Consider the following 16,633-nt stretch of genomic DNA (forward strand, 5'->3'; position numbering starts at 1 on the left):
AGCTCGAGTATTGATAATAGTGTAATAATCAAAAATGCATTTGCGTGTAACTAAAAAACAAGAATATAACATTAAATGGAGTAAACACAGCAAGAAAAACTCTTACCTGTATGACCAGTGAATATATGCATGGAATCATCAACCTCATCTGAAAACGATGAATAAGAACAAAGCCAAATTATCAAATTGACACGAGTTAAAGGAGAAGAAAATGATTGTAAATAACAAACTATATATCAAAGATGATGTACCAATAACTTCGTCGTCTGCATCAGAAAGATCTGCAGTACAACACCACATGGTTGAGAACTTGACAAATGGTATAAATCCTACCCATAAATACATAATCTAAAAGAGAGATACAATAGCTGAGAACCTTCCTCGTCGACATCGACTTCATTAATGATGTCAACTTCATCAATGTAAACCTCCCCTTGGTCATCAACTTCTTCTTCATGAACACCATGACCTGGATTGCTCATTTTATAACTTCTTGTGGTTCACTGAGACAAGCACAGGTTCAAGGTTAAGTAAATTGACGAAAGAGTTCAAACGATATTAATCTAACACTAAATCAAAGACCCTTCAACATATTGTGTATCATTCTAAAATCACCTAGTTGCATAAGTTAATCGGAGAACATAACCCAAAATAGAGGAAAAAGTTTTGAAAGAATCACCAGTTCGGCTAAAAGAACCAAAAAAAAAACCCAAATTTCAAATTCAAATGATTAGTTCATTCTGATTCGATTCAGTTAAAGAATATAGAGGGAAGAAAGAACAACAACCCAATGATAGTGATTTCAATCAACATAAGAAATCGATTGTAAAATTTTGCCTTGTCTGCTAGACTCTCCCTAAAACCGATTCGATTTAAAGATTTGGGTGTAGGTGGGAGGTGATCGACCACCGTCAGCTTGTTGATGGAGGTGATTTAGTTGTCGTCGCCGCTAAGTTGTGGACTGATGTGCTGCAAGAAAGTTTTGGGGATTTCGAGAAGGAGAGTGAGTCGAAGTCTGGAGTTGTAAATTGAGAAAGAAAAGTGTGATAATTTTTAGGGGTTTTGATTATTTAGTTGTCAACTGCAAGATACAAACTTTTCGCCCAAAAAAAATGGGGGAAATTAAACCGCCAAATATTTTGGCCACATAGCCTGCGAAAAAGCGATTGTTCATCGGCTAAGTTGCGTATATAAGTTCTGGTGTATATTAAAATATTCATATATAATATTAACAGTTTTAAACATTATTACTTAAAAATATTATTACTGCAATATAAGAATATTAAATTAAACTTCTTTACACTTAATTAATAAGAATTGAACTTGAAAAAAAATTAATTGTCATCTTCTGTATCATTTGCCTTTTATTTCGTTGTGACGTCTTATTCAATATGTCATCTTCTGAAGCATAATTTACGTCATCAATAACACCCTAGTTTCCCTGCCTATTTTGAGATGTAGATTCTTTGGGATTGTGATGAATTGATCCTCTTACACGAAGTGTAAGTGGTTGTCGTTGAAGTGAATATCATTTAAACCAAATATTTGAGACGGGGAAGGTTCTTGATATGGTTCATGAACTTCATTGTTATCCTCTTCATCACCAAGTTCTTCACCCCCGGAAAGTGTAGTCTCACTCCATATATTCCTATATAACATCAAGTTAACCACTTTCCAAGGAGGACCTGCTTTTGGATCATCAAGATAGAATACTTATTTTGCCATGGTGGCGAGAACAAACGGCTCAGTGTCATACCAGCTTGTGTTTGTATTCACTGATAACATATCATAATCCATCTTTGTACTCCTCGGCACATTTAGATTAGTATTGAACCAGTTACACTTGAACAACACAAGACTCATATTTCCATACATTAACTTGACAACGGCAAGTAGCACTCCGTAGTAGGGAAAGTTGTCCCCATGTACCATGACCCCCATAGTTTTGGTTTTATGGTTATATCTCATTGAAGTGTCACAAACTTCATATTGTTGACAATTAACATAATCACACAAAAATGTAACCAATATATGATCGGTATTGTTCATCGGAATATTATTAAGAAAAAAATGGATAATATGGTAAGAAAGAATGAGAAAGAGATGATACCAATTCAAGCTAGAATTTGATGGGTAATGATCGGTAGATTAAGCTGAGGAAGGACTCGATTTGAAGAATTGAACATCTAATACTGAATCTTGCCAGAAATTTGTGTGGAATACCATTTTCATGATCTGGAAACAAAACCTGCTTTTATTTACATAATCTAACTTAGGTTAGGAACATTTTCCTCCCCTAAGACTTTTATTCGTCGCCTAAGGACAAACTTAGAAGACTAAACAAACATAATCTTCGTCTAAGACATAAGTACACTACAAATTTTTTTGTTTGTCGTGTAAAAAGTAAACACTTAAACAAGGGATGTAGTTGTCGTCACCTAACTGACTACTTAGGGGAGGAAATAATTTTTTGTCGTCTAATAGGTTACTTAAATGACGAAAGTTTGTTGCGTCGTTTAATCATTTACCTAGACGACGAAAATGATTACTTAGGAGGCAAGATTTTTTTTGTCGTATAACATAGACTTAGGCGACGAAGATTTTTCTTTTTCCTCACCTAAGTTTTTTTTTTCTGGTAGCATGCGCCTAATCAAGAGGGGAATAAACTGTAGGTTAAATCTAATGTGGACTCAAAAATATCTCATGAGAGTCCAACACACATAAGCATCTTGTGAAATAAGTAATTACATTTAACTTGGATATTTATCTAATAATCTGATTAGATAAATATAAGGAGTTCAAAATATATAATTTTAAATTTCAGTTATCACATAAAGTTTCTAGAATTGCCTTATGAGATGAGACTCTAAGTGAACTTTTCAATATATACTGTAAGACCCGAGATTTCTAATCTTGATTACCAACATTTTGAAAATAACTAATCGCGAATACATAGTTTAATATGTCGATATTAAATTATATATCGTCACGATCTCAGAAATATCTTCGGAATATTTTTCTGACGGTCAGTTTTGTTTTCACGAATTTATAGAATTGTGTTTTGTTTTAAAAATAATTTTTTGTTGTGGGTATTTGTTTTCAGGCTTTTAAGAAAGCCCAAAATATTTTGACCCGGGCCCAAGTCTCTCTCTCTCTGTCTCCCTCTCTCTCCCCCTTTTCTTTTTCTTCCTCGCATCTTCTTCTCATTTCTCTTCTTTCTTTTCTTTCTTCCTCCACCGAGACCACATCGCCACCATCTTCTTCTTCTTGCGCCGCCACTACCTTGATCCAACAACATGCAACACCACCACTAAACCCACCTCTCTTGTCTCTTCAATCCTATATCCATAAATCATTCCTACACTTTTGATTTCAAGTTAATCCGATAAAGGGCAGTCCAAGCCTTATAGGATTATTAAGCGTTCCGGCGAGTTTTCGAACCTCTTACTGGTAAGCCCAGCTTTTATTTCCTTTTATCAATTGGGTTCCAACTCCAACTTCACAATTCGGAGCCTAATCGAATTTCTTTTTCCTGTGATGTTTCCGACATGCTCCGATTGAATTCTTGGACTCTTACCATTAAAATCTTCTTTTTTGGGGCTGGCGAGCTATTCCTATTTCCTGGACAACGTGGTAGTGTATAGAGGCTATGATGTAAGTTTGGGATGCAGAAGACGACTTTGAGACACTTCAGTGTGGCAGCAGCACTTCAGACCTTGAAGCACAACAACACCGTCTCTCCACATTTGGGTTCATCTGAGGTAGAAACTCAAACCTTGAACCCCTGTTTTGTCGACTTGAGCTTTTTGCTGTCTATTATGGATTTAGGTTGTTAAACTCGGACTTAGGTATTGTATTCTTGATCGGAGTTGAAAGGGGTGAATTCCCCTGGTTTTTACCTTTTTAATGTTACTCTTTTATTGTTTTACTGTAAAATTAAATTACCAAAATGCCCCTGTCAGAAAATAACAGTTTTACCATTTACTTTTACTATTTTACGGTTTTATCCTAAGTTACCTTTTACTTTTTACTCAATGATTTTAACGTTTTACTTTAACTGAAGGTAACTTAGTGAAAAACAATTTATTTAAAATGGTGACGATTAAACGTAACAATTAATTACGATTACTAGAATAGTTCCGATCCTCGTCCGGTTTGAGAATTGAGAACTCATTTAAGGTAGTAATGTGTCGGTAAAATATAAATGTCATCGAAACGATTAAGAGTGTGTTTAAAAATGCTTTATATCGTTCGATAATTAAAGTTGGACTATTTCCGAATCATTCGAGAATTAGTCCGAGTATCGGTCAAACTTGGTCAACGCAAATAATTCCTGGTCAACAGAAAGTCAAATAATTCTTGCATCACCAACGACACCACCAAAAACCACCTTCCCCTTCTCCTTAATGGCTAGTGCAACGGCGAAACGGGCATTGAATCCCTCTAACATAGTGTCAGAGGAAAAAGAACGGATGCTAAGCAAAGAGAGAGCGATGGGAGAGAAACCCTAGAGGCGGCTCACTATGCTTTTAGTAACTAGGTAGTTCGGTAATTTTCTAATGCTCTCCTAACACGGTTAAGGATGTCAATTGCAAGAGAAATTTTGAAATTTTATGTCACACATACCTAAAGAAGTTGGAGTTGCCAAATTCCGAGAGTATATAGCTCTCTATAAAAAGTAGTGAGCATGCACATGATTTGAGGCTCACTTAGGTTTTACGTTCGGATTTAATTGTAGGCTTTCATTCATGAAGTCCTTTGTTAGTTATAAGTTTATAAAGGTTGATTTACCTGTATCTCTGTGTGTATATTACTATTTGTTTGGAATTCCACTTAAGTTCCAAGGGAAAAATACTTAGTGTGAAGTCACCTTACTCTGAGGGTGAAGGTTGGTCTTTAAAAAAAAGTTTGTAGCAGGGAATGCTAAAATTCTTGTTAAATTTAGCAATGTCTTATATGAGCTTTCTTCCAGCAAGGATTACTAAATATATTGTTAAAAATATGAACGTTGAAAAATTTGGCTTTGGTTAAATATAGGAGAGAGAATTGACAAATTTGTCAATTTTGTTTAGCAATTGTTAAATCTAGTTATTTTTTGTCAATTTTGCTGGACATGCATGAATTTACCCTAAAAATTGTTTTTTCAAAATAGCAACTCTGATGGAGATGCTCTTTAATCTTTATGGTGTCAAACATAGCAAGACTCAAAATGAGAAAATAAATTCTTTTGCGTATGATAGGGCCATGACAGAAGTCATGCGTCTGATGTTCCCAAATATAACTCCGGCGAGAGTGTGGTGTACTTAGCCAGAATGGTCACAAAGAGGTGCTTTCTATGTTTGGTGTGATAGAGATATGTATTATATATGTACTCAACAGCAAGGCTTTGTAATGTTACAAATTGATCGATACTTTGAATAAGTACGTAGACTCAGGTATACTAGCAGTTGTGCTGAGTGAAGAACAGAAAAGAAGAAGAAGAAAAAAGCTTGAAATGGAAATCCTCAGTCAGAAGAAACAGTTTTCAGCTGCGTAATGTTATCTGCATCTGACCAGATATATATAATTTGGTTGGAAGTTGCAAATGGATAGCCTATCTGATCCAGCCTGTCTGATTCCTCAACGTCAATCGCGGTTTATGATCATTGTTGTCCTTTCATTGGACATTGTAATCTTCTATCTGGACTGAATATTCTGCATTACCAAAAGATTGAAACAGTTCGAAAAACCAGCATGGCATGCTTCTGTTTTTCTTTGGACTAATTCAAATATATGGCAGCCAACCAAATTGGGATATGAGATACACAGTTTGAAAGTGACTTCCATATTGTGTAATGTTGGATTCATATCTGCACATGCATCGTCCTCCATTCATGGACGTAATTCATTTCCAGAGAACTAGCAGCAGGAGATCATGCAGTAGATAGTAGTGGTTCCCTTGTATTTAATTTTATCCAAAAATGCAATCCAATTTGGTTAATAGATTTTCTATCAAAAATTAAAAACTAAAATTATCTTTTCCAGGTTTTTTGTTCTATATAATATATAATTATATATAACGAACATTTAGATGGTAGTAAACTTGTAGTACTGCTGATATCTGGCATTATTGCTGGTACTCGTACTTCAGGAGCTGCAAATTATTAGCTAGATATTTTCGTGTGCCCACTGTAGGTATGTGAGTGTCGCTCACATTACATGGCGTACCTTGTTTGCGCGCAGACGATTTTGGTTTCAAATCCTTCATGCTCTAAACCATTGTTTGTCATTCCTTGACAGTTCAATTTTTGGGGCACAGTTCAGGGTCCTCTAATACAAGTCTGGGGGCACAGAAGGGCTGAGTCTCATACTTTCCAATGGGAGGTACAAAGTGAGATCGTTATGATCAGGCTGACACTAAATCCCCAAAAGAACAAAAGCATGCTAAAGATTTGGAAACTAACAAGCTAGGCCGATGAGTGTTGAGTGGGACTGAAATACGTAGTCGATCTCACATAGTGTTGCTTACATATACTGTTCTTGCACTCGGTCTTTATGCATATATTGAACTATTGTTCTGGGTTTGTAGTAGGACAGACTAAACATACAGGATTTATAGTCCCTCATTCCCTTTGATTCTCCACTGACTTAGAGTTCAATCATAATCCATAACAAACAACAACACATATCTGGGGAGGAAAAGATGGGGGGACCCTCCCCACTTGCACAGGAAGTGAATGAACCACTAAACACTGGGGAGTATTCCATCTCCAGGAAATCTATCAAGCATTATATTCAAGGTCAATGGTTTATCACTCTATTTGTCTGAATCCTTATGGGCCCTGATAATCACATGAAAAAGCTTCAGCTTAGACATACACTTACTCTGCCCTCCCTTTTCTGCAAGGGCAGTGCTATTAGCTAGCACTTAATTGTTATACAGGACCTAAATATTGATTTGTGCCAAAGTGCTTGTGGCCCTTACTATGCAAGTGATTAGATTAGATGTCCAAGTTGGGTGTTTTGGCACTAATATGTGTAATAGAAATGTCACCCAGAATAGAAGTTGTCATTTTAGGACAGGCAATGGGTTGGTCTGAATAGACATTGTGATGACCAAAATCACTGTGGTGTTTACTCATGGACCCAGTTACCTTGTGAGTTAAGCTATTGCTGAGGTTGCTACAATTTCCAATGCCCAAGAATTATTGTGTTGCCAGGTTGAGTCTGACACATATATGCTCTTCTGGTTCAGTCATTGGCTTCAGTGAAGGACCTTTTCTGAGAAATTGATCATGAGCTGTGAGCCATTTCTCTCAAGTGAATGAGGGCTGATGTTTAGGTGATTAGATCTCTCTACTGAACATGTTTGTAAGATCAAATCATATAGAATGAGAAGGTCTAGTTGTTGCATCATGGGAGAATTAGTTGCAAGTGTAATAATAGTCCTACTATGATCCAAGTTTCCTGGAGATTGTGGTTGCTTCACTGATCATCAAACATGAATTAGAACAAAGATTACTATAGATGATTAAACATCATTTTGTAATTCATCAATCATCATCTATAATAATACTCCATGATCCGAAAGACTTCTTTCTGATTAACAGCAGAAAATCCCAGTTAGCTAAACTTCTCAACTTATCCAATCAGTAGAGGATAAAAGACATTTTTCTTTTTGAGAATGAGCAGAGGATAAAAGACTAACTACATCGGAAAGTAAGACACATGAACTGAACTTGTAAAAACAAAGGAAGCCAGATCAGAACCAGAGAGCAACAATTAAAGCCTAAAGAGAGGCTGCTGTGGACTACTACTACACCTAGTTACACTTTTAGTACAAACAAGTTGCTGCTTCTTCAACCATGTCTACTATTCAAATCCACCAACTTTTACTTACTCCACCCACCAATGCAGCCTCACCACCATGCCATACCCTTCCATTATTATCTTCACCATCATAATGAGGACCTGTGGAAAAATCTCAGGCAGAATCCCAACAGTAAGAAATAGTAACAGTAGCAGTAAATAGACTCCTAACCTGATGATGTCATCACCCTTCCCTTTCTTCTCAGGGTTACCCTACATCCTCTCTCTCCCTCCCCTACAACCTGCAGCACTCCTTTTCCTCACCCTCACCCTCACCACTACAACTCCACCTCCACTCCAGCCCAAAACTTGGCCTGAAAATCTGGGATGTTTTCTCATAATTTCCTAATACTTAAATCTTCTATACATACCCTTCTCTTTTTTTTTTCTGGATTCTAAATTCTTTTAGTGGAGATTTTTCCAAGTAGGTTAAAGATTAAAATAGTTGGAGTCAATCAAGGATGTCACATCCACAGATCTCTATCCTCGTCGATTTCTCATGGGGAGGTTTGCATCTCTGGAGAAAGTGAAATCCTGTTGCAATCAACCACCAAGAACAAAAAATCAAAATCAATGTGCGAAAACCAGTGCTTTCAGTTCTCTTTTTTTTTTTTTTTTCTTTCTGTTTTTTAGGTCTCTTCAGACCACACCTAGTAGACTATATATAATGCCTTGGCCAGCTACCCATACTAACCCTCGGTCTATACGATTAATTTTGGCCGGCTCCTAATTATTGCCACTAGAAACCCTACAAGTTTTCTTCATGCTAATTCAAACCCTATGAACATAATAAGCGTTTAAGGCTACTTCCTCAACACTTTGAGATTATATCAGTAGGTTTAACTTTTAATGTTTTATGAATAAGACACTTCAAGATTTTTCCCGCAGCATTTGAATACTTATCACAAATTTCCATTATTGGAGAACTTGATGATCGAAGCTTAATAGCTAATTATTAAAATTAACACAAGATAATCCAATGCTAATTAAACAAATTTAAACAGCCATCCAGGAGGACCGACTTGGAGAAGAGTCGGTACCTACAATATTCCACATATAACAGCTATGTTCCAGAGTGAGAGGCTAAAGTTTAGCCAAGGGGAATAAGAAAATTTTCAAATTTGGTTCGTTTCATATTTTATGAGATTTCTCATATACGACACACATATATATCAGTCCACAAAAGCTGCCCCCATGCGTTGCGGTGGTGTTGTATACTTATGATTATTGAAATCAACTCAAGGCCAAACTCAAACTCTGGCCTTAACAGGGCACGTAAGTAAGTTGGTGTTTGGTCCAAGCACTCTTTTGGTTCAATTGTAGGCTGGAAAAGTTGTCATCTTTAGGGAAAAATGACCAAACTGTTTTTGACTTCTAAACCTCCAATATGAGACCATTCTACAACGACTAGCCATGTACACGCTAATTACCTTCACTACTAATCTCTGTCTAAACAGTGATTTGCCAACACATCTACACCGCTAATTGATATCAACCTCACTATAAATCAGGAAAATTCTATCTAAAATAGTGCTACCTAAACAGAGTTATCATTTGCCCTTTATACTAATCTGTCTCATTAGAGGAAGCGAAGTATTTAAAAAAATAATAGTAAATTAACTAAGAAAATAAAGGACTGATCTACAATACTAGTAGTATTAATGATTAGGATAATGATAGTTGGCTTACCCTGTGGTCTCCATAATAAGCATTGGTAGGATTAATTAGTAGGATAGAACTGGTGGTGGGTTGGACCCTGGCTTGACAAAGACGACCCATCTGGTGTGGATGGTTCGGACTCATCATCCTGCTGCTGCTGGCACTCCAAGTTCACCCCAAACAGCCTCAATATCCTCGAGTTGCCACCGGACGACGACGACGGAGTCGGGTTCTGAACTGGAGACCCTGCAATGTATACAACATTACAATGCGCTTCATGTAATGCACTTTTTTGCACCAATATTAGTTCCATTTGGAACAAAAAAGGAAGCATATTTTTCTTTCTCCCAAGTAGTAGGAATTAGGGGAAGGTGATCTTCACGCACTTTCACGTGCGTACGTATAACAAGAGCAAGAAACAGATATTGCAGATAAATACGAGATAGATAGGGTTTCGAATAAGAGACGAGAGATGTGGTTAAAATGTGAAACAAAACGAAAAATATTCATACCTGCTGCTACTGCTGCTGCTGTGGCTGCATGTTGTAGATAGTCAGGTGGGTATGGCACACTGTGATGATGGTGCGCCGGATAAGACTGCGGTGTAGAATAGAACATCCTGGTCCAACCTCCTCCTCTACTTCCTCCACTTTCACCTCCACCGCTTTTTCTAACCTGGCCCGACGTATTACTAGCCCCACCCCCAGCGCCGCTGCTCTCTTGCACCGCACGGCGCCTCCACCTAATGAAGAGACGCTCACTATCGTTCCGGCGCCGCTCGAACAAAACGACGTCGCCTGCATCGAGGCGCTTTTCCTTCACGTAGCGGCTCCACCCTTTGGTTAACACGTAGCTCTGGCTACTGTTCCAGTACGAGTACCGGAACCTCCAGCACTTCCCGGACTCATCCTCGAAGCTCAGCAGCAGACCTTTCTCGCCTCCCGACTCTCCACCGCCACCGCCGGCGAGAGGGAAGTACTTCTCCGCGTGCTGCTTGGGAATGACGAGGCGGTTGAGCTTGCCGACGTCGCTTGGCGTCAGTGGCTTCTCGAACATGGTCTCCTTGTCATCTTCCATGTCGATCTGAAGCTCCGGGTGTTGTAATTTTCGGTCCGCGGGGTCGTTGTGCTGATGGTTGAGGTTGAAATTGAGGGTCGGGGGCTGTTGGGCGATTTGGGAGCCGAGCCAGCTGGGCTGGTAATTATGATACAATTGAGGGTGGAAAGTGTCCATGGTGAATGATGGATGATGCTGTTGCTGGTTTTGTTGAGACGTAGTCAAGGTGTTCCACCACTGCGTTTCTTGAAGCTCGGAGGGAGAGAAATGGTTCAATGACATTTCACAAAAGAGGGAGAGCAGAGCAAAGATGGTGTTGATGGTTGGTGAGTAAAGGCCTAGCTAAGAGGGAAGGGAAGGGAAGCAAGGGAAAGAGTATGTGGGGCTGAGAACTATAAGGGCTAGCGAGCAAGGCGTGGTGCTTATTATGGGTTTGATGTGAGGAACTATTTGATGGAGCTCCCCAAAGATATGATATGACACCAGGAGAGAGAGAGAGAGAGAGAGAGAGAGAGAGAAAGTACGAGAGTACTACTACTCTACCACTTTAAGGTTTTGCGTGAAAGAAAAATTCAATCATTATTTTCAGTGTAATTCCATATACTACTTTGTGTTGTATGTGTAATCGAGCGAGAAATTGAATAAAAATAAAAAGGACTGGGGTTTACTGAATACGGCAGATCATGTATCTTGATGAATCTTGAAAAAGAAAGAAGAGACAGAAGGGACGAAGGCTTATTATTATTATTATTATTATCTTCCGGCGGTGAGATAAAAACACTATTCTGTATTTCTAGAATCACTATTTTGCTAGGACACCCCATGTTATGTATCCGATGAAATAATTTGGTTTAGTTCGACGCTCGCTCCAACAGCCGGCCGGCCTACTGCTCTTGGTTTTAAACAACTCCTGTAAGAAATGGTTTCATAGAGCCTCTCAGCATTTTAGGTCCTCAAGTTTGAGCCTCTCTGCGTCGTTTTAACTCCACTGCTTAATCCACCTACAACTACAAATCTCCAATGCAACAAGCCCATAATCAGAGTGAATTTACAACCTCCCACACACTGGATTGCTGATCGATCTTTTTCTCAATAACGGATGTAGTCACGAATGGGTGATGAGGTACTTTCTGTTTATTTTTAATAAAGGAAAAATTTTAAGAACATTACCTCAGGAATGGTTCACTCTGAAAATCTATACACTAACTTCCAAAATATTCAAATTGGTACATGACTTTCGAATCCCTATACATATTTAGTACATGACGTCAATTAGAACGTTAAACATACGTAATTATTCAATTTTCAAAAGGCAATTTTGTGATTTCTCCCTCTATATGTGCAATTCCAAGAACGGTTTGAGATGCAGCTTGCCTTTATTGAGTTTACTCTTCATTTCAAATCTCAATTATGAGAGATTTGGCCCAATTACACACTATTTGGTTCAACATCATGAACACTTGCAAAAGGCGGATATTGGAGCTTTAGGAGTTTGTGGAGTCGGAGGAGGTTGGTAACGGCGTCGTACTCTTTCGGTTAATGATGATTTGAGAAAGAAGAAGTTTGGTGGTCGGATTGGGCTTGACTCCGGCGGCGAAGATCGATCTCGGTAGCTCACAAGTTTTCAAGAAATTGGAGAAAATGATTGGTGAGATTTGGGGGGGGGGGGGGGGGGGGGGGGGGGTTGATATGCATATTGAGTATTTTAGTCTTAAGGAGCACTCACACTACCATGATTCTATTTAATTGATACACAAATGGTGGCGGGTCAGTATTATGAATTATGGGTTGTTGAATGACTTGAATCCTTTGAGCATGGTTTGAGATCTTTACATATGAGGGCTCCTTAAGACCTCAACAGCTCTATGTTTTTTTTTTTTGTGGTTTTGTAAATGCGGCTCCGTTCTTTTCCTTCTAGTTCATCAACTCAGCGGGTGTGAGTGCGAGTTGTGTTTGGAGTTCTGGGAGAGTACATTTTTTTGTTGGTTTCTTTTATTTTTCACTAGTAGACAGACATATATGCCCCTCAAAATTTGACAGGCAATATACCATATAACAGAAAACATAACGACATGTACACATTTTGGGTTGGAATAATAACTTCAAGCACTATTTTGATTTTTCTGAAAGAAAATATACTTATGTTTAGAGTGGTCAATATGACTGGTAATGTTCTTAATATTTTCACTTTAATAAAAGTGTTAGTGACGCAGCTGCATTAAGTCTTGATCAATTTTACATATATGTTATTTAATTTTGGCTGATGTATCAATTTGATTTCACTAAATTCTTAATTCAAAGTTCTAATTTGGCTGATATTTTGAACGAACTGAAATTAGTACTGAATTTTCTTTTTGTAATTTTCAGAATGGGCAATGAGGTATATCAAACTATACACTAATAACTGCTACTCTGCTAGTCCTTTCTGGCCCTGGTGATTTTTGCTTTACTGTGAAGTTAACATATCCAAGTAATGACCTGCATCATCATTATTTCGCCAAACAACACCAAATTTTTTACTAATAATTAAATTCTTTTTATAATTATTATTATAATCTTGTGGATAGTCATTGTCATGATTTACTAATTATGACAGCAGTGCCGGCCGTCGGCCATGAGCCACTAAGCCCAAGTTTAGGGTCCGAAATATGAATATAAAAATTAATAGAAATTAATATGTAAAAAATTATTATGTACAAAATTAACTCTTTCTTCACATATCTTTCAATTATTTATTGAATAATTTAATAGGTACTCCAATTACCAGATTTTATGGGCTTACTTCATGATTAAATATTTAAATATATTATGTTTTCCATTTTTATAAATTTAATTTGATATTTGACTCTTAAAATTATAAATTTAGTATGAAAATGATAAATTATATTCCATTATGAATGGAGGATCTTGAGTGTCATAGATACGATCAATGACTAAAATATCGACGATCATATAAATATCGACGGTCCGAAAAATAGAAATTTCGATGGAAATATCGATTAATGTAAAAGGTTGACGGAAATTTGAAGATCAACATGTAAATTTTAAATGAAGCTTGAAAAGATGTTTGTTTGCTCAATTATCTATCATATTCAATAAAATAGCCTGGTATAACCATTAATCTATATTGAGTGTATCACTCAAATTGAAAAAACAAAATCTAAATCATTAACTATTCTCAAAATATTAGTTCAGACATCTAATGCATGATATAATATGATGTAAAGTGAATAGAAATGTAATTAATGGGAGATATAAATATTAAATTTTGTCTAATTATATAAAAAATATTTAAAGGTTTACAAAATTTAAATTTATTGGTAAATAGAAAGGTGAGTAAAAAATAGAAATAATTAGGTTTTAGATTTGTGGAAGATGTTATAGTAATTAAAGTTTCCATATATGACAAGATATGTGGTTAGTCCAGTGGCAAACATATTAGGTTTGAATTGAGATGACCGAGGTTTGAATAAAGGTAAGTGGTTTTTTTGAGTCAGAATTTTAAATCTGAAGGGAAATGGTGACGTGGCACGTGAAATATCGCGAGATATCAGTTATTTCGAAAAATATCGCTAAATATCAAATATATCGGATAACAAGTTGTTGGGTGATTAAAGATATATCGCCTACTGAGAAAAACGAAAACATCGCCGAAATATCAGAGATATTTTCGATTTTTCAGACCATGGATATGATAATTTACATCAAAAAAATTTGATCGCTGAACCGTATGAGGTCGGAATTAGTACTAAAAAAATTAATTATTTTTTTATTTTTCATCTAGAGCCTCATTAAGCACTGGTTCGGCCATGTATGACAAATTTGATTATGTTGAACAATTTCATTTCGACCATTAATTTGATATGTTTTGGACCTAAACGATAATCAATTTTATTGAAATCTTTCAAATGTGTGTTACTCAGAGGGAACATAAAATCTAATATTAATTTGCCGATGTGTAATAAAAAAAATGGTCATTAGCTGCGTATTATGAAATATGAAACTAACTAATTAATTGAAGAGCCTACTCTAGAATTGTAACTTAGCTACGACTCATCACTACTGATATACGTATAAGTTAGTTTTATCGAGTTTTTTTAAAAGGTTAGTTATATCGTAACATTCTGCCCTTGCATGCGCATCACAATGATATAAGCCAATTATGTAGACAATTTATGTCAAATGACCTGGAGTATGCCAAACACCAAATTAACTGTTTATGGAGCTAGAAAGCTGCCCCAGCCAATAATGAATATGAGAGTTTTTCTAACGAAGATTATTTTGTTGAGCGCTAACGACTTAATTATTAATTAGACATATTTTTTTATTATAGTTTTTTATCTCAACCGTTTGGATTGTAGGTTTATATAAGTAAATTACTTGTACAAAATTTCAACTAATTTTGTAATGGTTAAGGTATCAAAGTATATTAAATTAGTGAACGGACCAAAATTGTCAAACATGAACCATTTGAGTTCATAATGAATAAATCACATTTATGAATGTCTTAACGATTTTCAATTTGACCAAAAATTTACAAGGACGATCTACTCATATATATCTACAAACTAAACAGTCGAGATCTGAATATAAGATTGAAAAGTTGGTGAATCTATTTGGTCCTCACCAAGTTGGTCCTTATTGGAAGTGATCCCTAATGAACATAGATGATCAAGTATTACAACTAAACGGTCGAGATCTGAATATAAGATCAAAAAGTGGGTGAATCTTTTTGGTCCTTTGCTACGACCCGAATCTTTTACGATTTGTGGCGATAATAATTTAATCGATTACTCGGAACGAGAGTCGTACTAAGTGTGACAACTCTAAAAGTTGACTTTTCGATACGTAAGTTTTTCGGGAAACTTTCATTCACGAAAGTCGTAAAGCTCGTCGATACGAACTTGCGGACACGCGGCACGCCTAAATCGGAGTTCGTACGGGAAAGTTATGAATCAAAAACATATTTGGGCATTTTTGGAAATTAGGATATTTATGGGTAAAATCAGAAAAAGGGGGGAGAGAAAAGAGAAGGAGTCGGGCTTCTGTTCACCCGAGGGAGCTCGATTTCGCCACCGGAGGTTCTCCTTCCTCCGGCCACCACTCCGGCCGCCACTGGTCGCATTCGAACCGCACAGCCGCCCTCATGAAGTCTGCGGTGGTGGTACACCACCTCTCGGCCCCGAGAGATCGTCACGACGCCTTGAAGCCGTGCGGCCTCGTCGGCGTCGTCCCCTCCTCCGGCCGGCATAGGCCGTGAGACCGGTGCCAAAAAGAGCGCAAGGAGCCGAGGATCAAACTCTCAAAAGGAATCGAGCCAACTCGCATTAAGGTAAGGGAATCGACGATTTGAAATCCTAGGGTTCTTGAATTTGGGGATTTTGTATTTGATTTCGATTGATGGGTTTAGACTCCGAATTGGCCTTAGTAGTGAACTAAGAATTTGTTAGAAATGTCGTATAGATTGTGTTGCTGAAATTTGGTGATGATTGGAGGTATCCAGTAGCGGCGCGTGGCGTCGGAATCCGGCCGAGTGTAGAGTTCAAAATAACCCTTTTAGTGTAGGGAATTCGTGATTACATTGTGAGATTGGATCGATGAAGTTAATGATCGTTAGGATTTGTTGAAAATACACGTTATTGGGTTTGTAAATCGTGAAAATCCACCCGCTGGATTGATCCTGTTTTCGTCCTACGATATAAGGATTATTTAATCGGATTTACTAGATGTGTTGGTGGTTGACTTGGTCGAGAATGAGATTCTCGGTTTATTTCCTCGACCAAAATGGTGTTTACCTTACTAAGTTGAACTACGAATGGCTTGATCCCTCGTAGAGAGTACGTAGGCAGCCCAAACAAGGTTTGGTGCAGCCACAATTATATTAGATTAGATTTCAATTTGCTGACTTTAATCTGGTTTTTAGCGCGTAATTATGTTAGTTTTTGGACGGTTCGTCTCATCCTTAACTAGTTCTCAACAAGTTGGTCCTTATTGGAAGTGCTCCCTAATGAACATAGATGATTGATAATAATAATAATAATAATAATAATAATAATAATAATAATAATAA

The 16,633-nt window shown here is 37.2% G+C and overlaps 1 protein-coding gene across 1 annotated transcript; it reads right to left on the reverse strand.

Annotated features, from left to right (window-relative positions):
- Positions 1-8,235: 8,235 nt before the first annotated feature.
- LOC126799599 (B3 domain-containing protein At2g36080) lies at positions 8,236-10,973 on the reverse strand. Its single transcript, XM_050526837.1, has 3 exons — positions 10,020-10,973; positions 9,538-9,753; positions 8,236-8,382 (listed from the first exon to the last, which is right to left on the reverse strand). The coding sequence occupies exons 1-2, from the start codon at positions 10,843-10,845 to the stop codon at positions 9,569-9,571; spliced, it is 1,011 nt and encodes a 336-aa protein (XP_050382794.1). The 5' UTR covers positions 10,846-10,973; the 3' UTR covers positions 8,236-8,382; positions 9,538-9,568.
- Positions 10,974-16,633: the final 5,660 nt, after the last annotated feature.

This window comes from Argentina anserina, chromosome 6, assembly GCF_933775445.1.
Source record: "Argentina anserina chromosome 6, drPotAnse1.1, whole genome shotgun sequence".
NCBI classification, from domain to species: domain Eukaryota; kingdom Viridiplantae; phylum Streptophyta; class Magnoliopsida; order Rosales; family Rosaceae; genus Argentina; species Argentina anserina.